This window comes from Trametes versicolor (assembly GCF_000271585.1).
Source record: "Trametes versicolor FP-101664 SS1 unplaced genomic scaffold TRAVEscaffold_10, whole genome shotgun sequence".
Classification (NCBI taxonomy): domain Eukaryota; kingdom Fungi; phylum Basidiomycota; class Agaricomycetes; order Polyporales; family Polyporaceae; genus Trametes; species Trametes versicolor.
The window spans coordinates 744,371-768,258 of NW_007360330.1; the positions used below are offsets into that span (position 1 = coordinate 744,371).

At 57.7% G+C, this 23,888-nt stretch overlaps 9 protein-coding genes across 9 annotated transcripts; 5 read left to right on the top strand and 4 right to left on the bottom strand.

The window, feature by feature from the left end:
- Nucleotides 1-22: 22 nt before the first annotated feature.
- TRAVEDRAFT_172465 (MFS general substrate transporter) lies at nucleotides 23-2,102 on the bottom strand (the record flags this gene model as incomplete). The annotated part of the gene is made up of 12 exons (XM_008044013.1): nucleotides 23-219; nucleotides 282-469; nucleotides 538-646; nucleotides 700-832; nucleotides 894-1,019; nucleotides 1,076-1,139; nucleotides 1,196-1,350; nucleotides 1,408-1,575; nucleotides 1,625-1,646; nucleotides 1,697-1,752; nucleotides 1,808-1,855; nucleotides 1,911-2,102. The coding sequence occupies 12 exons, from the start codon at nucleotides 2,100-2,102 to the stop codon at nucleotides 137-139; spliced, it is 1,344 nt and encodes a 447-aa protein (XP_008042204.1). The 3' UTR covers nucleotides 23-136.
- A 2,003-nt stretch (nucleotides 2,103-4,105) lies between these two features.
- Nucleotides 4,106-4,419, bottom strand: TRAVEDRAFT_50963 (uncharacterized protein; the record flags this gene model as incomplete). The annotated part of the gene is made up of 3 exons (XM_008043757.1): nucleotides 4,106-4,162; nucleotides 4,227-4,271; nucleotides 4,339-4,419. 3 exons carry the CDS (start codon nucleotides 4,417-4,419, stop codon nucleotides 4,106-4,108), a joined length of 183 nt encoding a protein of 60 aa, XP_008041948.1.
- Nucleotides 4,420-5,012: 593 nt separating this feature from the next.
- Nucleotides 5,013-7,511, bottom strand: TRAVEDRAFT_73925 (Protoporphyrinogen oxidase). Its single transcript, XM_008044014.1, has 5 exons — nucleotides 7,134-7,511; nucleotides 6,649-6,847; nucleotides 6,132-6,580; nucleotides 5,209-6,079; nucleotides 5,013-5,148 (listed from the first exon to the last, which is right to left on the bottom strand). The coding sequence occupies exons 1-4, from the start codon at nucleotides 7,383-7,385 to the stop codon at nucleotides 5,213-5,215; spliced, it is 1,767 nt and encodes a 588-aa protein (XP_008042205.1). The 5' UTR covers nucleotides 7,386-7,511; the 3' UTR covers nucleotides 5,013-5,148; nucleotides 5,209-5,212.
- A 458-nt stretch (nucleotides 7,512-7,969) lies between these two features.
- TRAVEDRAFT_73926 (uncharacterized protein) lies at nucleotides 7,970-9,112 on the top strand (the record flags this gene model as incomplete). The annotated part of the gene is made up of 2 exons (XM_008044015.1): nucleotides 7,970-8,353; nucleotides 8,414-9,112. The coding sequence occupies 2 exons, from the start codon at nucleotides 7,970-7,972 to the stop codon at nucleotides 9,017-9,019; spliced, it is 990 nt and encodes a 329-aa protein (XP_008042206.1). The 3' UTR covers nucleotides 9,020-9,112.
- A 1,477-nt stretch (nucleotides 9,113-10,589) lies between these two features.
- TRAVEDRAFT_172472 (uncharacterized protein) lies at nucleotides 10,590-13,570 on the top strand. The gene is made up of 13 exons (XM_008044016.1): nucleotides 10,590-10,851; nucleotides 10,906-11,131; nucleotides 11,197-11,369; nucleotides 11,431-11,540; nucleotides 11,604-11,742; nucleotides 11,800-12,255; nucleotides 12,307-12,342; nucleotides 12,397-12,411; nucleotides 12,464-12,829; nucleotides 12,882-13,051; nucleotides 13,110-13,180; nucleotides 13,241-13,289; nucleotides 13,343-13,570. The coding sequence occupies exons 1-13, from the start codon at nucleotides 10,654-10,656 to the stop codon at nucleotides 13,395-13,397; spliced, it is 2,064 nt and encodes a 687-aa protein (XP_008042207.1). The 5' UTR covers nucleotides 10,590-10,653; the 3' UTR covers nucleotides 13,398-13,570.
- A 244-nt stretch (nucleotides 13,571-13,814) lies between these two features.
- On the top strand, nucleotides 13,815-16,606 carry TRAVEDRAFT_73928 (uncharacterized protein; the record flags this gene model as incomplete). The annotated part of the gene is made up of 4 exons (XM_008044017.1): nucleotides 13,815-13,903; nucleotides 13,956-14,050; nucleotides 14,102-16,265; nucleotides 16,334-16,606. The coding sequence occupies 4 exons, from the start codon at nucleotides 13,815-13,817 to the stop codon at nucleotides 16,509-16,511; spliced, it is 2,526 nt and encodes an 841-aa protein (XP_008042208.1). The 3' UTR covers nucleotides 16,512-16,606.
- A 2,122-nt stretch (nucleotides 16,607-18,728) lies between these two features.
- On the bottom strand, nucleotides 18,729-19,578 carry TRAVEDRAFT_130863 (exosome non-catalytic core subunit RRP46; the record flags this gene model as incomplete). The annotated part of the gene is made up of 2 exons (XM_008044018.1): nucleotides 18,729-19,450; nucleotides 19,512-19,578. 2 exons carry the CDS (start codon nucleotides 19,576-19,578, stop codon nucleotides 18,729-18,731), a joined length of 789 nt encoding a protein of 262 aa, XP_008042209.1.
- Nucleotides 19,579-19,818: 240 nt separating this feature from the next.
- TRAVEDRAFT_73930 (uncharacterized protein) lies at nucleotides 19,819-20,912 on the top strand. The gene is made up of 2 exons (XM_008044019.1): nucleotides 19,819-20,296; nucleotides 20,363-20,912. Exons 1-2 carry the CDS (start codon nucleotides 19,946-19,948, stop codon nucleotides 20,825-20,827), a joined length of 816 nt encoding a protein of 271 aa, XP_008042210.1. The 5' UTR covers nucleotides 19,819-19,945; the 3' UTR covers nucleotides 20,828-20,912.
- A 249-nt stretch (nucleotides 20,913-21,161) lies between these two features.
- On the top strand, nucleotides 21,162-23,756 carry TRAVEDRAFT_73931 (uncharacterized protein). The gene is made up of 13 exons (XM_008044020.1): nucleotides 21,162-21,567; nucleotides 21,658-21,851; nucleotides 21,919-21,947; nucleotides 22,021-22,184; nucleotides 22,248-22,277; nucleotides 22,333-22,369; nucleotides 22,430-22,527; nucleotides 22,584-22,678; nucleotides 22,783-22,925; nucleotides 22,985-23,000; nucleotides 23,061-23,109; nucleotides 23,166-23,197; nucleotides 23,263-23,756. The coding sequence occupies exons 2-13, from the start codon at nucleotides 21,796-21,798 to the stop codon at nucleotides 23,570-23,572; spliced, it is 1,059 nt and encodes a 352-aa protein (XP_008042211.1). The 5' UTR covers nucleotides 21,162-21,567; nucleotides 21,658-21,795; the 3' UTR covers nucleotides 23,573-23,756.
- The last annotated feature ends 132 nt before the right edge of the window (nucleotides 23,757-23,888 follow it).

The following is a 23,888-nucleotide window of genomic DNA, read 5'->3' on the forward strand; positions in this document are numbered from 1 at the left end:
TGTTTTAGAATGGTAGGGGCAAGGTTAATCTAAGCAACGTACGCCAGTACGATTAAATACGGGAGGGTCGTCGTGATCTATTCGTTAATCATCTTGAGTGGCAGGAGAATAGAGAGATGATGGAGGGAAGAGGTCGTCATATACGGCCGAAGAAACGCTTGCCAAGCAGGAGTTGCCGCGCGATCCCCATGAGGGCCACGGATACCATGATGACAGTGCCTGCCATATCACATGTGTCAGACCTATCCAGGAGGGCAAATTTAACGAGTACAGAAACATACCGGCGTAGTACCCGACGTTCTCGAAAGAGCCGGTGCGGTCAAGAATGGCACCAGAAATGGGAGGGCCCGCAAGTGCGCCGAGAGACATGATGGTGAACGTCATGCCCACGCGCATTCCAACCTCGGTGACCTTTCCCATCTGCACCACAGGCGCGCCCATGACAGATACAAACACACCGGACGAGGCACTGAAGCAAAGATGATCCGTTAGGAATGCAGTCTCGCAACTCGCAAATACCGGACAAAAACGGCTCACCCATAGAGAATGGCCACCGCAATCAGGGAGCCTCGCGTAGTTGCGAATGGCCAGGCGTACGTCATGATACCCGCCATGAAAGTCGGAGGCATCAGCGCGTTTATGGGCCCTAGTACGAAGTCTGAGCATCGGCGAAACAGAGCGCAGGCGCAATTTACTCACCGAAGCGATCCGCGGCGAGGCCACCGCCGAGACGGCCGATGAGCGAGCACGCGTTTGCGATGGAGAGCAGGTAGAAAGACAGGTCTCTGTCGACGCCAGCCAGAATGCCGCTCAGAGATATGTAGGTCAAGCACTGCGGAAAGACATTCAGTAAGAATGTGATCGCGATGTCGCCACTCAAGAAGGGGACGTACAGTGTAGATGCCCAGGAAGCCCATGAATAGCGATAGGGAGAATATGGAGTACGGAGCTGACTTGAAGAGCGAAAGATCGATGAACGGGCCGTTATGAGGTTTCGGGGGAACTCTCCTCGCAATGGTCTGCACTAGTGTGAGAACGGACGGTCGCATTGAATCGGGTTCAAGGAAGCACGTACGAGGTTCAGTATTATGAGGAATGCTGTGACAATGAAGCCTGTGATGCGCAGGGTCCATTGGAAGCTGTAGGCCGGAGGTCAGAAGATGTACTCGACGACAACAATGTGGTGTCGGCGTACCTCTGGCGCTCGATGAGATTCTTCAATATGATAGGGAAGATCGTTCCGCCGACGCTCGAGCCCGTCGCCATTCCTGCGAGCGCCAACCCGAGCTTCTTGTCGAACCAGTGCGGAATCGTACCAACAGCGGCGTTGAAGACGATCCCGCTGCATATCTGTGGCCACAATGAGTACGGGGTAAACGACGAAAAATCTAGACCTGAAGGACTCACTCCGATCCCGAAGCCTTGGCACAACAAAAGCTGCCAAAACTCCGTGCACTCGGCGGTGAGGAACGTGCAGGTAATGAGCAGCCCGGATGCGAGGGACACAGGAAGCCGGAGGTAGCCGATATCGAACAGTCGGCCGAAAACGAGTCCGGGCATGAAGACGAGCGCATACTAGAAGGGTGTCAGCGGGAGAGAAACGATCGCGGCGGCTTTCGCTGACCTGAACAGATCCTATCCATGCGCTGTTGTGTGTAAGCGCAAGTCAGATACCATACAAAGAAGAGCGGCTCACATATCGGAGGGGGACATGTGTCGTAGGGTGTACTGCTCGTAGTATGCTTGGAAGACCTGCAGCCGATGTGAGCATGTTACTGCCTACGCGAGAAGCGTCGACACGACTTACGCCCCAGGCATTCACGAAGCCAAACGTCGCACACAAGCCGGATGCGAGCTATGGAATGTCGAACCTCAATATTTCCTGACACGAGAAAGCGACGTCAACGTACCCCGAAGACTACGAGCCATGCCCGCAGCCCGCCGTCCGGACATTCCTCGTGGTCTTCAACATCGACCTGAGCGGGCGCCTTCTCGACCTCGGAGTCTGCGTATGGTGTGTGTACATCTGCGAAGTGGGACTTGGGCACGAAGATCGTTGATGACGCCGCCGACGAGAGGGCGGTCTCAGGAAGGGCGGACATTAGGAAGGAAGAAAATAGAGAAGGATGAGAGGGGGCTGGACGGGTACAACAGTCAGTGGTCGCGGCGAGGCCCGAGCTTTATTGTGGGCAGCGTACCGGCGAAGAACGGATTAGCAGACAATGTCAGACCTCCCCGTCGTGGACCGTCCGCCCGGCTGAACTCCGCTTGCGGTGTCTTATCACAGCCAGACCGGAGGGCGGGGATCTACCGCGTTGATGCGCCGTTTAGTTCGTTCAGGTAAAGTCTATGCCGTCGAACGGACGGTCTCACACATGGCATTTGAGGTCCCAGTCGGACGGATGCGCGATGAATTAGCGGGCCAAGCACGTCTGGTCGGCCGTAGCATAGTTCCGAAAGATATGGGCTCCGGGATATGCGGTTCGAAACGGCGTTGCAGCGGCGTGCTCACCAACGCCATGATCTTCAATTGCACTACTGCTGCGTTGAGGCGTGTGCGGATGTCACAGATCGAGGACCGAGACATGTGAAAATGACAGTGCCTGGCGAGAACCCTTGCATCGCCGGCCTGCACAGCCTAAAGAGCCAAAAAGTTTAGCCGCGATACATCTTTCTAGGTTCAGCACACTCGGTGGAAGGGATACGCACCGAGTTGGCGGATCAGTGCGTGCACTGGCACCTATGACGTGCATTCATGGTCTTCCTTGCACATTCCGAGCTCAGGACGAGCCTCCTCGGCCATAGGTCGATTTAACACGCGCTTCCATTACCTGTTTGTAAGGTCCCGTACGTTCAGTGTCCAGTTATACGCTGCCATGCGGTGTCGTCCGTTGTCTTGATCCCAGATACACAGCCTGAAAACATCACTTACTTTGTGGTCTCACGGCGAGTCCGCCTTGATGGTACTGTGTTTGGCGCATCGGACGGGTAGCGGTTTACGGTCGCGCTGACATGATACAAAAATTTGCTGGGCCGCCGGCAATGGGTGGAAGAGGCTGGAAGAGGTGGCGGTCCCGAGTAAACGCCCGGACGATCGGACGATCGCCAATTTCATGCGGCTTCTTACTGCAGGACATGCATGTGATTTTGCAGCCGGTGGTATCTAGATCTCCTCCCGCTCGCCCTGTCTTCGATCGCCGGGTCTGAAGTCCTGAAGCAATGATGCAGTATCTGCTGAAAGAGCTCGGAGTCCCCGCTGCCCGGCGGCGCGACCCGGCGTAGAACGTTGTCGATAACACCACTCGCAATGATGCTATAAACGAGAATAATTTGAGATCCATAGAAAGCCCGAATACGCAGATATAGAATGATACGCATGCGCGAACTATGAGGTCGGCAGGCGCTCCGGTGGTAAGCAGAGGTGACCACTGTAGGCACTAGGAGGCAGCGAAAGGCAAGAGACGCTGGCCGGCTCGAAGCCTAGTCGCCCACGTGGCTCGCGTCCATCTCAAAAGAGCGCCCACACTGGCGGGACAAGTTGTGATACGTCCGACACTATAACGTCGGTACTACGCGCTGCTTTTTCAGCCATGTGGAGCTCAGAGAATTTGGCCTTATTCAAGATTCTTCACCGAGAACAGTCTTTCCCGCGAGTAAATGCGGGTCCTGTCGTGTATAAACGTGGACCGCTTCAACACACTGTAACTACTAGTACTGGCAGGCGCCGCGCGGCCTCCTCGCACACGCTGCAAAATGTACTGGCGGTGTACTCACCTCTTTGAGAGCTCTGCAATTCGGTGTATCTGTGACTCTCCAACGGCGATTCCGGGACGTACATTCATTTGCCCACCTCTCGAAGCTGCCTTCCTCCTTCCGCGTCAAGTTATCTTCATCCCGACCCGACGCCCCATGTGCGCGCACCCTTTATTGCCCTCCCTCGCGCAGACTTGACGAGGGCGGGAGTCTTTGTGTCGACAAAGCCCAATGTACCGACAAAGCCCTGGGCTGCGCGCCGACGAGGGCCCGCCGTCGGCGCGGATGCCGGAGTCAGGCGGCGACGAATGGCACGCGGCATGGGATGAGGCTTGAGGGCGGCGCATACGTGCTATGTAGCGCAGATGGATGACTTCGGGGAGTTTCGCGCGGCGTGGTTCATGAGGTACTACGAATGCGTGCAAGTGAGAATACGCCAGTAAGTACGATGGATGGTCATGAAAACCACTCACGTCCGCATTGGCGCTGACACCGGCAAGAGCAGACTCTGGAGAGGCCTGAGGGTAATATTGACGGTCAGCTCACCGCTGAATGCATGTGGCACAAGCACACATAGCAACACACCATAGCGGGAGTGGCTATGACCTGGATTACGGCGGTAGCGAGGACGCTGGCGAAGGCGGTGAAGGCGACGGTGAGCTGCATCTTGGGGTGGGCGGTCGGTAGTGAGACTGTGGTGTACACTGTAATGCTCGACTGTTCTGCTGGATTGAATGTGCCCAGCTTTTATACGTTCGCCCCGGGTCCGCTCGTTGGACCTGTACCTTGGAAAAGGGTGGTCGGCGAGTAGACGCGTATGGCTGGCCCAGACGGTATTCAGTCGAGCTGAGGACATCAACTCAGGGTGGGCCCATTTAAATGGCGCGAGACAGAACAGATTGATGCAGGGTGCATCGATGCCTGTTAAGCATTGCCTTTTGAATGCCAACATTACCCGCTTGATAGTCTACTTACCGGGGACATATGCTACATATAGGTGAGCGGCAGCGAAGGTCGCTGTGCCTTACTCTTGAGTGACGGTCGGAGCGATTGTAAGCAGTGCGCGAGAGAGCCCTATGAACCGGACCATAGTCTGGTTACTGGAGGGTACCATCGCTCTTCCCTTCAGGGCTGATGTCACAGCATCCCTAGTACCGGGTCTTGGCAGGTCCTTGCTGCTGGTAGCCACTACTTCTAGGATCTGGTATGTGAATGGTAAGTCGCGTTACCTTCTTTGATCGGAGGAGGGTCAACACGACGCGAGAGAAAAGATGATTTGACCGAATAGTACTCGACGCTGGTCAGACCTCGACCAGACAGCAGGACACACCAGCGGCGCGTCCGCTGCGGTCCCTGATGGTCAACAGAAGGTAGATATAATGCGCGGTACAATCTCTAGGGGGGCGGTCAGTCAACTGTTTAGATCATCGTGGCAGATACGAACACGAAACTCACAAAGTTACAACTCCAGGGCGACACGTCTGCCGCTCTCTATACAATCGCCGACGCTCACCCCACCTACACCAGCTCCTATAACTGCCGCGCCCTGACCCATCTTCTCCCGAACAGCTTCGCGAAGCTCCGCCATGCGCGCCACGTGACCCACCGTCAGCGTCGGGATGCAGTCGGGATGTCGCCTGACGCGAACTAAGCAGGGCTCGGGCAGAGGCTCGGGATGCCCCAAATGCTGCTGGAGCGCACCCAACAGCGCAGGAAGAAATTCCGCGGAACTTGGATCGGGGGAGGGAGGCCCGTACGGACCCCCGAGCATGACCGTCACCTTCGTGAATTTGGGCGAGCGGCGGTCTGCAGAGAACGATATGTCCTGGCCGTTTAGCGAACATGAGTCGAAGACGGTGCCTAGCATGCCGAGGGTGGTGCCCTGGGAGGGGTAGTCTGATACGGGACGCGGGATGAGGTAGCCGAACCCCTCTGGGTGGATCGGAGTGTCGGAGGGAGGGAAGACAATGTTGACGACAGTGACGGACGAGGAAGGATTGGCCAGGACGTGAGGGAGCGGGGGGACAGTGTTGCGGAGGGATGTCGATGCGTGCGAGCTGGCAGGAGGAACGATGTTCGGATGGGGATTTGACGCTTCATAACGTCCAGGTATACCACTGCGCGCGGATAGCGCTGGGTGAGGGAAAGGTGGAGGGGGCAACCTGCGCTGAACGGAGGGTGTTGCCGGATGCGACTGAGAAAGAGGGTTTGAGCTGGGGGCAAGAGAAGTATGATTCGAGGTGGTGAGCAGCCGGTGAAGGAGTGGCAGTGGTAGCGCAGATATGAGCTGCGAAGTAGCGATCTCTCTTCCGGAACTAGTGATCACCTAATACAGACTATGAACACGGTTGCCCATCATATAATCACGGAGAACTTACCTGGAAACCATCGACGGTCTTGATCAACGATGCAGCACCATCTCCATGGATAATTTCCACATTCTCCTGCTGTCGTAATCGGCTCGCCATCGCATCTGTGAGGGTCTGCATCCCGTCTCGGAAGGAGTAAACGCTAACACCCTTCATGAGATGCGCAACCTCGCCCATATCGTACGCCTCCGCCTCTTCGTCAACTGTCTTCCTTTGCGACTTGCGCTTTCGCAAGGAAGACATCATCTCCCTGAGGGCCCCGCGCACGACACTGCCATTTCCGCTTTCCTCCAATCGGCACACGGCACTAAACGCTGCCCGTACGCTGAGTAGTCGCGAGTCGGTGGCATATATGCCATGGATGAGCGCGCTACCAAAGGTCCGGGCAAACTCGGGCCCGAAGTGACGCGTGAAGAACGCATCAACCGACTCGTCATTGGGAGACGATGCGTTGAGGACTGTCTGACTAGTTAGCGGCGCACGATGATCACGAAAGCCCGTTGAGGCCATATACACGAATGGGTACCTGTGCCATTGATTCTGCGAAAGTCCCTGTACATGGCAGGGACCAGGATCTTCGCCAAGGGCGAGACGAGCAGAGCAGGGAGCGAACCCGGGATCGTCAGAAGGCCCTTGGATCCGGGAACATGTAGGAATCGGTTCCGGGCAGCGGGAGCATTCCGTGGGACAGTTAAGAGGGAAGACTCTAGGTTGAGTAGATGGATCTAAGACGACAGCATTAGCGGCAAAGTACATATTACGATCCAAGCAAAAGACGTTAGACTTCTGCCACCGTAAGCGATTTACGCGGCAGACAAAGGCCAAAACCGACATGCCACCATAGTCATGCGATAGCTAAAACCTGCTTTAAACTATCGTATCCTTTTCAGGCTGTACCCTGACTATAGTACTCGGGGGCTTCTACACCTTGCCTGCCGTGTTATCGTGTAGAGAAGCGCGCACAGCACGCCCTGCAGAAAGACACATCACAACAGGCGTGAAGATGCTCACAATCTCGAGAACAGCTTTCGAAGCGGGGCGCAGCGTGCGAGGGCCGCTCTCAAGCAGGATCTCAGCCTCGTGCCCGTGCTTGTCCTTTACGCGGACGCGCTCCGATTGTACCCATCCTCCTAGTCTGGACGACTTCTCCAAAAGAGTTATTCTGGTTCCAGTACGAGCAGGAAAGCGTCTGGAAAGATGAAAAGCTGCAGACAAGCCTGAGAGACCACCGCCGAGCACCGTGAATGAACGTGGAGAGCCCATGTCGTGTGCCGCTAGTTAACGAGTATTAGCAACGGTGGACCCGTAATCTTTGCGAGTCAAGACTATGTGAGCAGAGTATAATGGATCGAAACAAGCATCGTCGAGGCTGGAAGGAAAGTCGAGCGCATATAGTCCAGTTCAAGCCTCTCACTCACCGAACCCCGGTGCCGCGCAGGTTGCCTAATCCCGATTAGATCTGCCTGAGGTCGTCCAAATCAGGCTTTTATGATAAGATAACCACGTGGCTTCGGGTACATGGAAGCGCGGTCGCATATTCCAACTCTCTCACCAACCTCCACGAGGAAACCTGCACGCAAGACCCCGGCGAGCTCGGGAGGTACGTCGACATACCAACGGAACCTGCTGTCAGTGCTGACATCCGAGGATGCTGGCAGCGCAGCGTCTTCTCCGCAGCAGCAGCACTTGACGGCTTTGACTTGTCGTGGGATCTTCCCGGACGGTTCTCATGCACCCACGGCTATAATCACGACGAACGAATTCCCGACGTCCTCTCCTCTGTACCACGACGACTGTCCGCTCCTGATATCCATGTTTTGATACCCTTTCTTTGCCCTTGACGAGCCATGTCCTCTACAGGGTCCTCCGCTACTTTGAACTCAGTTTCCTCCGCTTCTACTTCTCCTTCGCCTTCATCCTCAGCGACCGGTAACACCAACACGGGCACGCCTATCAATCTTACCGGTTCTTCCCTCCCTTTCAGCTTTCTTATAACGTTCATCGCTATCTTTCTCTTTTTCCTTGGATGTGGTCTCGGATCTCGTCGCGTTACTCGCTCGCTTCGGCGCAACCTTGGTCTACAAATCACTCCCGCTGGCGGACCGCCCTCCCATCAAGCCGACGAGAAACCCAAACTATGGGACATATGTCCGCTACAGTCCCCACCGCCGATTAAATCCGAAGGCGGAGGGAACTGCTCCGCAGACAGGTATGCATGGGAGAACTTGTCCGTGAGTACTCCCAGCACCTAAGCGACGATCATCCTGATTATATTCGAACCTCTGTTGCAGCCTCTGTCTGCGACCTACGTGCGCACGCCTATCCACGGTGAGACATGCGACGTCTCCACGGACTCTGAGCCAGAGCCGCCTCCGCGCGTTCATTGGGGCGCTCAGGTCGCCTCTCTATTTCCCAGTGGGAGGATGATGCGTACACTCGCCGTTACTCCTGCTCTTGCACGCACTCTCCCCCCACATCTCGCCAACCACGCACCTACTCGGCGGGTCACACGAGCACAGCCGGAAGTCCGCTGGCGAGGACATCTACTACCCCAGTTCATCGCTCGACCCCTCCTTCCTCCTGGTATGAATCCACGCGGCTCTCCTCTCGGCGCGGAAGATGTCACACAGGGACCGGAGCCACCGGTTAGCGGACTTCAGCTTTCCGTCGTGATAGCCATGCCATCGCCGGAGACCTCGCATGCCAGACGCGCGCAGGAAAAGGCGAGGGGAGAGGGCGTTTACCCCGGTAAATCCAAGGGGAGCGTGGAGATCGAAGAGTTCGAGGTCATTCCTGTGGAGGGGTTAGGCAATTATATGCTCGGTTTCGCTCGTGTGCCATGGGCGGGAAAGCTTGACGGATTGGACGGTGCTGGCGGAAAGGGTGAGGCGTTGTAGGTTGTGTATAGTATGACACGGTACGGTCCTGTACATCCAATTCTTCGTCTTCGTTCTGTACTCATTACTAGGAGCAGTGTACATTGTTGTATGATGTTGGTCCACACTTGTATAAAGAAGGATCGCACCGATCGTCTTGTTCGGCCGCGCCGCTCGATCGCTCTCATCGGGGTCGTGGAGTGACTGTCAACCCCTGTTCTTCCTCTCGATCGAGAATCAAGATCGCATACTCCAGGCATACACGGGGACCCACAAGTGTGTTACCCGGGGTAAGCCCATCACAGAGAATGTTTCATGGGACACAAACGCTAAGCGGACTTGACAGACAGACTGCCGGATGGGGTATGTCATGGGACAACGCCGAGGGCTACACAAGGACCCACATGAATTTGCGAGGTTCTCGCCATCGTGGCACGCTCGCCGCGCACGGGCTGGCTACGTGCCGCCAAAGTGCATCAGCAGACTGCAATGGCCAAGCATAGCCCTTAGCCCTCCGTGCCTTGCCGGCATGCGCCCGCGGCCGCGCACGCGGACGGGGGTTCACCACCATCAGCTTGGCTCTTGGCCGCGCATGATGTCCACGAAGGTCGAGGTTGCGGAATCGGCGGTTTTAGCAAACCGTTCGGACATCCGCACGGACGATACGGACATGTATTAATACACACACAGCACACTACGGCGCGAGGACGGCCCTACATCGACCTGCCAAGCAGGGGCCGGCGGGTTTTGCGAGGGCTTCCTCGATATCTAGTTTCTTGCTGCGCTGGCACTTGACCTTCGTGGTACCTGGAGAAGCGCGGTAGATCATGGTGGGCCAGCTCCTTTTTGTGGCTGAGATGCAGCTTCGGACTTTGCAAATCGGGCCGCAGCTGAACATCATGTTAATGACGGCGGTCCGTGGCTGAGAGTCACGGTTCAATCCCGAGGAGTTGAGCGTATCTTAATAACTGCAGTTCAAGTTAATAGCAGACATTACCCTGAGTCCAACACAGATACAATAACGAGAGCACCCAGGTCCCAAACCATACAGGATGTGCCCGGAAGGCGAGCATATCGTAATCCAGAAGGCTTGGCGTTGAGTAAATGAGCCCGATCATCCATGTGCCTCAGCGCGCGGGCAACAAGCGCTGTTCCCCTCTCTCGCTTGACTACGCACTAACCATACTGATCTTCGCTACGCTTGAGCGTTTCAAAGTGTTCAGCTTGCTCACTCGGACGCCGATCATGTCCTTTGCTCGTCGTGCGTTCTGCTCTCGCGGCGGCTGGGTCCCCCATCCCTCTCTGCTGGTCTGCCCACGATCGTCAGAGCTTCACGTTATCACGAATCTCGGCGTACGAAACGTGACAAGGGTTTACCCACACGACCGCATGCGCATGTCAAAAAAAGTACAAGAGATCGTGACTGGACGGAGATTAGCACCGACCTTGGACCCTTGCACTCGAGATGGACGAGTGATGGCGACGGACCGCGCCAGAGCGGGGGCCCCGGGCTCTTCGCGAAGGTCGCTCAGGACACCATGTGCGGGGTATATAAGGGCGCGCTGATGGCGACGCGCTTCTGCGGTTCCCCTGCTCTTCCTCTTCCCCTGGTCCTTCTGCGATCTCCTCGCGAGCTCCCTGGATAGGCAGTCAGCATGGTCGCGTCCCGCAACTTCTTCGCCGCCCTCTCTGCGTTCTTCGCGTCTGCGACCCTCGCTGCCGCGGACGCGAACGTGCTCGACGTGCGCGCGGCAGACCCCTGCGCGGCCATCGCAGGCAAGACGTGGGTCGCGCCGAAGGACGTGCGCGCGTGCTACACGCACTTCAAAGTGGACCCTGCCATCAAGGCGAACGTGAGTCTGCTGCACGGCGCGTAGCAAGGGCATATCTAACTTTCGGCCGCGCAGACCATCGAAGTCGTGAACAAGACGCTCGCGTTCCACACGTCCGTGAACTACGAGAAGCTCGCGCCGGCCCCGTTCACCTCGGACGTGCACGAGGACTTGCTGGCGGACCTGGCGCGCATCAGCCACCAGTCGTACGCAAACGAGCTTGAGCTGCATGTCGACCTCTCGCGCACGCTCAAGCGTCTCAACGACGGTCATTGCGTTTACATCAACGAGTGCTTCGACTGTGAGTGCGCTCAGTCATGCACGTCTGTTTGAAATGACTTTCGGACTGACGTCTTCGCAATTTAGCCCTCTTTTTGACCTTCCTACCCACCCCTTTGGTTTTCCTTACCGACGCTGCTGGACATCAGAGCGTCCACATTGCCCCTGAGGCTTTCGACGTCGCCACGGCCGAGTTCAAGGACGAGGTCGCCGTCTGGCAGAACGCCCTCCCGGGCGCGCTCAAGGGCAAGCTCGCTTCGGTTAGCACGTCATGTTCCGTACCGACTGTTCCATACTGACGATGTCGTGCGCGGAGTTCAGCTTTCAGGCGCGAAGGTGCTCGCGATCAACGGCCTTAGCCCTCTTATCGCCGTCGACGAGAACGCAAAGATCACGGGCAGCTTCCAGGGTCTCGGCACACGCCAGAACTCGTGCGTATATGCTCATGTTCCTGACGCGTGTCTCTCCTGCTTACGCGGGCATGTGTTTGGCAGGTTCTTCTCGAGCTACAACAGTGCCGCAACGGGATGGACCTACATCTTGGGCAACTTCGCTCAGCAGTCGCTCCCGCTGAACGACTTCGCTACGCTCACCATCCAGCGCGTCAATAGCAGCACCATTGAGACCGTGACAGTAAGTGCACCCACGTCTTGGATTCGACAACACGAAGCTAACAGCATCTCCGCGCAGCTCCCCTACCGCTCGCGCATCGGCGCCGCAGCCGTGCCATGGACGGACGCGACTTCCTTCCACCAGAACAACTGCGTCGCGATCCCAGGCACGAACGGCGAGGACCTCAACGAGAACGGCGGGTCTGCGCGGCGCCGTGCGCTGCCCGAGAACCCCGCGAACAAGTTCCGCCAGGCGCCGATCCCGGAAGGGGTCACCGGCCGCAAGTACCATCTGAACGTCATCCTCGACAGCGCGCCGCAGCAGGACGTCGTGCTGCCGCCGACGCTGACCCCGGCGAACCCGCTGTCGGGCAGCTCGGGCATTGCGCAGTTCTTCTTGCTCGATGACAACAAGACTGGCGTGCTCGCGCTTGGTAGCTTCTCAGCGGCGAGCTTCACGGCGCTGGGCGACTCCCTCCTTACGGGTCTGCAGAACCTGAAGGAGCAGGGCGCGACCCAGCTCGTCGTCGATGTGGTACGTGCCATACCCGGCGGTCCAGTGTCCTAATCTGAAGACTTCCCGTAGTCGAACAACGGTGGTGGATTCATCTGTGTTGCTCATGTGAGTTTCACTGCTGCCTCTCAAGATGTATAGCAATCCTGACATACTTCTTAGTGGCTACACCGCATCGTCAGTGCCTTGCATCGCATAAACACGTCACCCTTCTCATGAATTCGCGCAGATCGCAGGCCCCAAGTCTACAACTGAGCCTCAAGCCGGTCTTAACACTGAGGCGCGCGACCCCCCACTCGCGCAACTCATCGTCAAGAACATCATCGCCGGTGCGGATCCCGAAGGCCAGCTCCTCTACAACCCGATCAACTGGCGGGACGCGAACAACACACCCTTCGCCGCGGGGACCGACTGGCTGCAGCCTCCGGTCAAGAAGGTGATCAACGGCCGCCAGGATGCATTCTCCCAGCAACTCGGTGACGAGTGCCAGCCGTTCGACTTCACTCAGGACGCCCCAGCCGAGGCGCTCTTTGACCCTAAGAAGGTCGCGATTGTGAGCAACGGTCGGTGCGCAAGCTCGTGCTCTCTGTTCTCGGTGAGTGCTTTGGGATGCCTGTGTATGATAGGCTTGCTGAGTCTGCTTGCAGATCACGATGGCGAAGGAAGAGGGCTCGAAGACGGTCGTGTACGGCGGCCGGAAGGGCGTGCAGCAGCAGTACTGCGGCACGGTTGGCGGACAATCCACGGATTACTCCACGATCGACACCGAGATCAAGACTGCCCAGCTGAAGAACAACACGCTCGCGCCACCAGACTTGTGAGCAGCCCCGACGTGTGCTTGACTGTGGCGGTTGCTTACTGCATGCACAATTCAGTGTGACCAACAGCGTCCAGGGTATCACCTGGAGGCTCGGGTTCGGTGTCGATGATCCCACGCAGCCCGAAGGTTCGTCGTCAGTCGCAGCTCAGAAAGCAGTATCACCGTACTGACTGACCTTGTCTAAAGAATGGCAGAACCACCCCGCCGATGTCAACCTTCCACTCACTGCCGACATGTACGTCTATGTTTGTCCTTTCCGCTCACTCCCTGTGGCTAACGAACACCTAGTGTTAACAAGCCGGTCGCGATCTGGACACAGATCGCCAAGAATGTACTGCAATGAAATGTAGGATTCAATATACCCGGGATCACGTAGGACGGAAAATCATAATGTAGCAGTTCACGGCGTCAGCGAAACGCATTCTACCTGGGATGAACATCGAGAAGGGACCGACTAACCCCAGCTAGTACCCTATACAAAGAGATTGACGTACCAAGCAGCTCTCCATAGTATTCATCGCTCACGCTAGACTGAAAGTCTTGAACGGAAGGGCGAGCTGGGTATGTATCTCGGAAGTGTTCGTGAATCCAATGGGCGACCGCGCCTATTGCGTGCGGATCGGCAACTGCCGATCGGAGCCACAAATGAGTGCACATCCGCGGGAGCGCTGGCTTTCTCTCTTCGAGCTCTTCCCGCAACCTCGCCGTCAGCCCACTCCCTCTTCCTCGTTCTTCAACAACCACGACGACACACATAGCGATGGCAGTATTTGGATTAGGTTCACATGATGAACCTATCGTGGTCTCCGACGATGAAGACGCTACTCATGTGGAGAACGAGCTCAACAGGTCTTTCTCCTCCAGTCTGGCGCGCTTAACCAGCTCACCTTGCGCTGTGTAGGTGGAACGGCTCTTCTCCCAGCTCCTCCAGCAGTTCTCCTGTCGTTCGTGAGTATCTTCACGCCCCATATCGTCCTATCATCCAGGCGGCACCAGGTACGTACCGCGATCCTGTCCATAGGGGCTTACTTGAACCTTGCAAAGCAGCCTATGCACCTACATTACCTACTGTCCACTTGAACCAGAAGCGCAAACGGCAGGAGATAGACTCTGCTAGCGGAAGCGCACTATCACACCCTATTGCGGACGCCCCTGGGAGGCGCACGAAGAAGAAACAGAAGGCACGACAGGATGCAAGCCTTGCTACCCAGCACGCTCGCGTTGCTTCACTAAAGTACGAGCAGTACGATCGCTCGGAACGCCACTGGTCTACTGCGTGGTCTGGTAACGACTGGACCTACCCGCCTGGGTATCTACCAGCTCAACACGCTCCGGGCCTGGATTCCACCCTGGATGCCGATGTGCCGATGTATCGGATGTCGGACATGGGTAGAGGTCACCCTGATCCTCTCCGTGTACCTTACCCACCTGTCTCTTACAGCCAGCAGGCCGGACCGTCCTGGCATCCGCCCGACTCAGCACTAGGCGACTCCTTGAGACGGTTACAGGCATTGTCGGATTCTCTCGTGGCCAAATCTATCGGGCCCTCTATGCCGGTTTCTACTCAAACTTCGCCGCCGCCACCTAATGTAGCCACTCCCCCCACCGACACCGACAAACGACATATAGGGAAGTTCGACGACAAGACGAACGCTGCGTCCTTCGATCTCCACTCGCCCACTCTTCTCTCACCTTCGACGCCTGCCCTGCCGCCCCCCACCCTGTCTCGCACTGTGGTTGTCGCACACTTGCCTAAGAAGTTCCGACATCTCGACTTTGTAACGTCGTGGGCTGAGCGTTTCGGTGTGATCACACGTCTGGAGCTGGACCCGAAGCCTGGCAAGGCTTTGGTGGAGTACGAGAGCGCCGCTCATGCGGAAGCCGCCTTCGCGAGCTTCAAGCTTCGCGGCGGAGGGAAGGAACACATTCGTGTGTACTGGTATAGGGGCTCGCCTGCTTCGGTGTCCACTTCGGCCGCACGACACAGCTACGCAGACGTCGAAGAAGGCGAGCTCGAGGAAGGGGAAGTACTAGAGGGAGTGATCACGCCCGCTCCGCCGAAGACGAGGTCGAAAAAGAAGAAAGGCAAGAAGAAGGCTCAACTACTCGAACAGCGCCTCACCGATCTGGCCCCTGTCCCGCCCTACAAGCTGACCCAGGTCATCTCGCTGCGTTCTGACGCAGCCTATGCGGCCCCACCCTCCATTTCCCCAACTCGTCCATCACTAGAGGAGCGCTTCACAGACGCTCCTGTTCTGGATAGCAGGGGATGGGAGGGGGATATGGAGGCTGAGATGGAGATGGACTCGGAGGACGACGATCTACAACGATTCTCGCCGCTCGGTTCTCCGCAGCTTTTGGCCACCCTTATCTCCACGCCGTTTGAGGATGCGGATTCTGAGGATTGGGAGGCTGACATGGACGTAGAGGCATCAAGCCCGATACGCGAAGAAACTCCGCCGCTTCCTCTCAGCCCTCCGCGCCAAACTTCTCCTTCGGCCCTACGGCCTCGATTCCTCAAACGACCTCGCGCCCTCTCGCCATCGAGTCTTGAGGAGCATCGCCCCAGTCCGGCTGCGAGCGCTGCTGAAGATCGTCGGAAGGGGTTGGAGTCGGCCATCGCGACTTCGAAGGCACGGCCTACCCCTTGGTCAAGCGTTACGGCCCCCTCAGCCATTTCCAGTGGCACTTCGGCGACCTCAGAGCCCGTTACGCCCTTCGACATCTTGGAAAACCCTCATGCACCCGTGGCCATCGTCGTGAGCTCGGAGCCTGTCGTCTCTCCTGCCATGATTACAGCGCATGACGCCGCCGCGCCCTCGGCTGCAAAGATCGACAAGCCAGCTATCAGCTTGGAGGACCTTGCGGTTTCCTTCATCACAGAGTCTATCCAGTCCGCCGTCGCGCCTGCCCCACTCCGTCCTCCTGAATCGTCTCTACCTCCCAAGCCATCTACCCTTCCCAGCCGTCCATTACTCGCAGACCCGCCTCTACTCCAAATCCCCGTCCCTCGACTACCCGTTCTATCTCACCCCTCAGCCCCCTCCGCCACATCCACACCACAGCTGTCCGGAGCAGCACAACTACTAGCAAAGAAGAAGCGCCTAGAAGACCACATCACGGCCAGCAAGGAGCTGCTCGGCAAGATCGCGGTCTGCAAGTCCAAGGCGGAGAAGGCGACGCTCATGCGCCTCCTCAAAGAGAAGCAACGGTGAGTGGCTCAGCCACGGACGATGCAGCTCTCTCCCGTGGGGCGACTAAGACGGCCTTCCACTGCAGGGCGATGGACGTGGAGATGAACGGCGGACACGCGCCGCCTTCCACGCCGGGCGCGAGCGTGGCGCCCGCCACGCCGACCCCAGCGCCGAAGGCGACGCCGTTCCGGTGGCCGCAGACGGCGCGCGAGCTGATCATCGACATCAGCGACAGCGAGGACGAGGCCGCCTCGGCGCGGTAGCGCACGGCGGCACGCAGGTAAGATGTTATGTGACACCCGTACAGGTATATGAGAGCCGTGTAATATGAGCGCACACGCGCGTTTAAGCGCAGCTGCTAGGGAGTATTTTATAAATGTTTTCTTTAAGAACGCCTGATGTATCTGTCTGTAGGGCACCGATTGGGTGCTCCTGCCATACTGCAAGAGGTGAGTGGGCGGTGTTTCTCCGAGGTCGTGTACTTACGTCAAGCTTTTGTCCGTAGGATGTACAGTACATTCGACCGCGTACGCACCCGTCCATCCCAGTATCGTCCACGTTGTCTGCTATCCCGCTTCGTCTGTCATCTTTGCCCGAAGGGGCGCGAATGCGGCTGTTCATGCCGGATGCTTGTCCATGCAGTGTGGCGGGCTCTGGTAGAACTTTCGCGTGCTGCCCTTTCCATATTCTCCGCCTTCTTTGTACCCTGCTTGTATAAATATTCCTAGTTGCAAGATTGATTCGATTTACCCACACATCTGGTGTATCGAGAGGATAGACGAATAACGAACGGCAAATAAAGCAAACGATAACATCGGGGAACATGCGCTAGTCAGGGAGTGCCCCTAGGTTACCGTAACGCGTCTTCCAACCTCGCGCCTGAGCCCCCGTTGCCGTACTTGGCCTTCAACGCTCAAGACGCCTCTCGGGCAGCGTGAACCGTCATGGTGGGGAGTACGCTCGGTCTTCTCGCATATGCGACGAAAGTACTTACACCGTGCTTACCTCGTATGAATATCGTCGGCGGATATCCCTGTCCATTCACGATACTCCGAGTGTTCGCTTATTCATTGGCATTCACCACTTACCCCGCTCCTGTCACCTCGCACAACCCTCTCCCCATCGCAACACGCCCAAGCGTCCTGGCACTTTGCTTTATCCTCTTTTATTTATCGTCAACCTCACGATCGGGACAGTTCATGCCCGCCGAAGGATGCAGGTACAAACGCGCCGACGAAGCCCATCTTTACGAAGTTAGGATGCGTGTTACACTGCTCCAGTATGAAGATCATTTATACGTGTAGACGGCTGGTATTCCCCGCTGGGAGAACCGCAGGAGCAAAATTCCTCCCAACACGTCCTTCAATTCCGTGGCCACCATCTCCCCGACGAAGAGCTTCAAAACGATGCCGTGCCGCCACTCGCCACACAACCGCCACCCTTACGGCGTGCATGAAGGAAGGCCACTGTCGCCACGCCGGTGGCGGTTCGCCGGGCGTGCTTCAGCTAAGAACCCCCCCCCCCCCCCGGCCCTCACGCCGTGCACCAGCTCTCTCGACTTGCGCTGACCTTTCCTCCCGCCGCTCAAGAAGTGGCGGTTCGCCACATGCGAATGGGGCTTTGCGCCACTGCAGGTGATGATGACCTCCGGTACCGGTGAGTGGCTGGACGAAGGCGAGTACTTACACGCTTCCCGTCTTTCCTACTACCTCAAAACAACTCACTCGGAGCACGGCGTCAGCGCCGTTTGCTGAGGGTCCTGGTGATCGGCGGGAACACCAGCCCCTGCTTGCTTTTCAATTCGGCGATCAGGGACGCCACCGCCGCGTTCGTCCCACCGCTGCACTGGGCGGTGCTAGCGCCACCGTGAAGTTGCGCACCACCTGCTCCTGTGGGTTCATAGCGAGTGGCGACTCAGGAGTGGCCGTACCGTATCATCTACTGGCATACTTGCTGGATGATGTTTGCGAGCTAAAGAAGACGCAAAAGCATGAAGGAATGGTGAGAAGATAACCGAAGCACAGAGCATCGCTGACTCGGTTCACCCGGGCGGATTTTTACTGGGTGCTTCGTGATATTTAGCGCTCACGTGTCAAACCTCGCGAAGTCACAACGTGCAGTACATACATCTACAGGTCGCTGCAGTACAAACCTCTAGATATCGCCCGGGGGTGCAACATCTCCAGGTGGCGCCAGGTGGCGACTCGACGGGCGGGATCGTCGTCTCCCGGGCGGCTACTTCTGTCATCCTATGGAAAGCGACGCCACAGTCGACGACAGACCGACTTCAGAGCAGGAGCAAGGGTGCCACCTACGCATGGCGTGGAATGACCCTGAGGCTCGTCTTCCAGGTTTTCCACGCATATTGCGGGATATGCGTGGCCGATTGAGCTGCTTGCTATTTTCCCTGCTCAAGTTGACGTCAGTCGTATTTCTTCTAGCTGCTGGTATCATGAACAGAACACGTACCTTACAGGATATCATATTTCCACCTTCTCGTCGTCCACCTCCATTGCGCTCGCAGGTTCGGCCTTGACCTCGACCTTCGGCGCGGCTGCATTTTCCAGCCACCCGACGCTCTCCTTCATCTTCAGCCAGACCTGTCTTGCGCCCTTTTCGGCCAGCTCCCGAGCCTTCGCAAGCTCCGCGACGTCAAACGGCGCCGCAGTGGTGTAGTTCGTCCACAGCAGAGAGCACTGCGGAACGTCCGACGCCGCCAACGGCGCAGCAGCCAGCACGGCTGAGAACAGGAACGCGAAGCACCCGCTCCCAGCCAAGCGCGACAGCTCCGTCTCCTCGGGGTCCAGGACGAGCGTCCCGTCCGGGAGGCGGCCCACGGCGACCGCGCACACGACGCCCATCATGGGCACCGAGCCCGCATTCACCAGTGCCGCGGTGGTCGCATTGACGAGGCTTGCGGTGAGGCCCGCGTTCCAGCCGCGCCCGGCACTCCCGAGCCCGCTTCCGCTTTGTGTGCCGCACAGTGCCTGGCCGACGATCTGCACGAGCGTGCGCGGGTGGTGCGCGAGATGGAGCGCGGGCGAGAAGATGGACTTGAGGGTCGTCGCGAGTGCTTTGGAGTCGGTGCCCGCGATCGCGGCGAGCGGGCGGATCTGGATGTCGAGCGTCGCCTGAGATGGGTTCTCGAGCGTCGGGCGCACCTCGATGGGCCCCGAAACGGAACTGAGCGAGAGTGTTGATCCTGTGCGTGTGGGTGTATGCTGCTTGAGTGGGTGTTCAGGCGAAGGAACTGGGAGACTCACCGAAGCCGAACCTGGCAGACCCGTCCACTCTGTCCAGACCCTCGTATGCGATAGTGACCTCTCTCATTTGATCGGGTCTCCTACCCTGTGGTCGCACGGAGAGTTCTGCGGACATCTTCGGCGCTGTTGTCGTTCGTAGGAGGGCAGAGAAACACAAGAACTGAGACGGGTGTGGTGAAGATTCGAGCAAGACGCCGGGAGCGATCCAGGCACGCCACCAAAGTGATTAGGCGCCCATTTAGCGCCCGTCTAGCACGGAAATCGACCGACATAATCGGAAAGGCGTACTCGGTTTGCTGACCACTGCCTGCGGCTTACCGACGACTGCTCGGAACACATGCAATCACGTCCGTAATACACCCGCAGCCTTCCAGGCATCGCCAGGCCACGACTACTAGGACGCCGAGGACAGCTTGCTCCACCAGCGCACCCCCATGGCCTCCGACTCAGGCAACGGCGGCGGCAACAGCTCGCAGTTCCTCACGTCGGGGAGCTCCGCGCTCATCCTCGCATTCCTCGCGATCGGGCTCTTCGTCGGCGGGCTGCTCGTCATGTTCGCGATGCGGCGGTACGTCGTGCTCAGCCGCCGCAGGGCCGGGTTGTGGGAGCCCGCGGGCGCGGGCCCGTGGAACTGGGAGGACACGACGTACGGGATGGAGCCGCTTTTCACGATCACCGTCGGACGGAGTCTCCAGCGTAGGCAGGAGAGGGGGTTTGGTGCTCGGCCAGAGCTGCTGGACGTGCATGCGGCCAAGGCCGCGAGCGATAGTTGGGAGGACATCATGGTGAGTTCGCATTGCAAATATGTCCTGTCGGCGGCATACTGAACTTGGGATTGCGCCCCCAAATAGCCCGTCTCCGTCACGGAAGTAGTTGAACAGACACCATCTGTGCCTGAACTCTCTGCACGAGAGCAGCACGACGCCGACAGAACGGAGGCTGTTGATGTTCCCCCGGCGCACGCCTCGTCCGGATACCTACGCCCCTTCGCCATCGGCGTTCACGACTTTGTAACGCAAATACGACCCTCGAGGCGGCGCACCTCTCCATCTTCATCTCCATCTCCAACTCCCGCGCCATCTACAGCCCTATCGTCGTCCTCCCCACCACCTCCCGCGCTCGAGTCTTCTATGTCCACGCCTGCGGGCGCAAGTGCCCCCTATCTGCGCGTTGTGTTGGCGATTGCGATGCCCACACAGCAACGATGTACATCCGGTGTCCCGCAATACGCCTTGGGAATTTCTGACGTTAAATGGATTGGCGAACCTGCCGAAGATCTACAGCGGGGAACGGGGGACGCTGGTACGGGTGGCTGAAGTTGTGCCATGTCTGATTATTATATATCTGTGACGATTTTAGTGTAGAGTATCTTGTATCCGTGGCCCCCACTCTTCAACTTCATCACCCGTAGTTCCAGCTTCGTTTCGTTTTGGAGCGGGTTTCGTGTGTCGGCGACCGCGGGAAGGATTGACGCTCGCGCATTCTCTCCTATCCTCTCGACCACCACTGCTTGCTGCTTGAAACACTCCGGAATAGTGCTACTGCCTACGTCCCTCATCATAGCTTTCTGGGTACTCGAGGCGTCTGCTTTTTCTCTGATCATGCTTAGGCTCTCCTGGCGTCATGGCCCCTCATGGCCCTCGGGACTCCGACGACATTGATTGAACCCTGCAACTGCGGATACTACCATCACTGATCACTGTCTCGACAGCTCAAACCTCCGCTGGAGCCCGACGAACAGCGATGCGGGGATGCCTGACAGCGGCCTGCTTTCTTCCAGTGAGATACGAAGCTCTTCTTGAGAAGCAGCCGGTGCCCGCCACCGCACTTCTTCTCCCGCTAACGTCTTCCGGAGCCTGGTGCTCACCACGCGCTGGCTGCTTGCTCTCAACTTTCTTCATATCGCACCTGGCTGGCCCGGTTCTCTTCTCCAGACCTCTGACACGCCTTTGCCGCGCTTGGCTAGACTGATTTCGTTTGCTGTATCTCTGCTGGGCGGATCTCGTACGAAGGCCGGCTCAAGACCGGTTCTAGGGAGGCATCACGGCGTGAGACGGTGAGTACCAGTAATCCTACGTCACGACCACCCAGGGATCCGCATGGTAGCTCTCCGAGCATGACTTACGCCACCGCGATGACCCCACAGGTATCATCTTTCGCATAGCGCTCTAGCGGCTGCTGCAGTAAGCAGAAGAGACACCTCCTGCGTCGCGCTCTCAAAGGTGGATCGATAGCTCGAGGATCTGTGGACTGTGCTTGGCTTCTGGCTCCCACCCCGCGTTATATGCCTGAGGAAGATTCCCTGGCGCACCTCTGGCCGGTGTTGCGCGATGCGGATGCGTGAGTATCCTTAGATCCGCTGGTGCCGCCATAGTCGATGAACCGGCCTTAACCCGTGTACATGTAGATCCTTCTTCATCTCATGTGCCGCCACAAGTACGTACACCCCCTTTTCCTCGGAGGGCAGGATCTGCGAACCGATCGTGCTGCTGCTGATACCTCCCACTAGCACTGGCCCTCTACGAGCACCTCATCACCATCCGGCTCGAGGCGCAGCAAATATGGAAGCGGGACCCCTCCGGGGCGACGATGCTTTTCATCATGACGCGGTACTTCATGCTCCTCAGTCGTATCTTCGTCATCCTCGGCTTCTACCCCATCCGCGATCCGGCAGTGAGCACCACCCTTTTCTCTGCGTTTGAGCAACGAACTCACGGGCGCCTATTGCGGTCGTAGAGGTCAGTAGATATGCGCAGCTGCGCGAACGTAGTTTCACAGCTGACGGACTCTCTGCAGTTGCAACACTATACTATGGATTCAGGCCATAACGACTTCTGTTTTGATTATTGTACTTTCTGGTCAGTATGCTCCAGGTCCCCCTTGTTGCTGCGTGTACGTGAAATCTGACGATGGTGCAGCTATTGGGGCGATCCGGGTCTACGCTCTGTGGAACCGCGACTACCGACTGCTGGTCATCATCATGCTCACCGGAATACTCCCCGCGATCGCCAATCTGGTGAGTTCCCCTCTGTGGCCTGTTCGTGCATGAGATGAACGTGTGGGATTGGCTAGTTCTTTCGCAGCGCGTCGTCCGCGTATATCGTGCCCACGAAGTTTTACTCTTGCCAGTCTGCGCCGACCGCAATGACGGCGCAAACCTACAAAGCGTGAGCACCTGTCCTAACATATAGCTATGGAATGCTGGCTGACGCGTCCTTTAGATGTGCGTCTGCATCGGTTTTCCGCTCTCTATATGCGCTCATCCACCCACAGTGTCGATCGCGATGCGCGTCATCTCCATCTTCTCGGACGGCCTAGTGGTGGCCCTGACGTGGAAGAAGACGTTCAGAATCTACGCGCTCACCCGGAATGCCAAGCTTCACGCCGACTACTCCGTGCTCATTCTGCGTGATGGTGAGTATCGAGCGCGTGCAATGTACTTTGATGACGGGCGGCTGATGATGTGCTTACAGGTACCATATATTTCCTGTGCGCCGGCGAGCAGCCTTTCCTGCCTTTGTCTTCGAGCGGTTAGCTTACCCTTCCCAGGACAATATGCGTCCTCAACCTCGTCGCCATAGTGTACATCACCACCACGGTAAGCACGAATACGCACCTGTAGGTCTTAGCATGCTGACTCTCTCTTACCCGCAGGGCACAAACCTCCTGAACGACCTCATCGTAACGTACGCACCTTCCCCCGCTTAATTTTCCTCTCCCATTGAACAAGAACCCGACCGCGCTCCCACAGTCTTAGCGCGATCCTCATGGCGCGCTTCCTCCTCAACCTCCGCGACCAGCGCTCGCACCTCGAAGACAAAGCGTGGCCCGTGGACAGCAGCCCGTCGACGCTCACGCTCGCGTTCTCGGCGTCGCCGTCGACAATACGCTTCCACCCCAGCGGGGTGCTCGACACGATGGGCGGGGCGATCAGCATGGGCTCTCACGAGGACGACATGGACGGTGACGACGATCTGGAGGGCGACGGGTCGGACGAGGATACGCGCTGCGGGGCCGAGTGCGCGAAGAAGGCGTTGGACGAGGAGAAGGTCTGGGTGTAGTCCATGTCTTCGCAAACGCGGAACACGCGGGCGGGACTGCGGGCGAGGCTGTCATGTGGGCTTCGTCTGAGCCGAGTTCATACTGCGAACGTGCAGTAGACGCAGAGTAGGCGCGGGCCAACATCTAGTAGGTACGCTTGTATTCGGTACGACGCTTGTAATCCCGTACATGTGCCCCTGTTTGCTGCTTCTCCTATGTCATCCGCACGCTGTGCCGTTCGTGCGCTCGCGGAGTTTGCAATTGGGCCTGTAGGTTGGTAATAATGAGAGAACATATTTGAGGGTTTGGTTTCTTCCGCGCAGGTCGCCCGTAGCT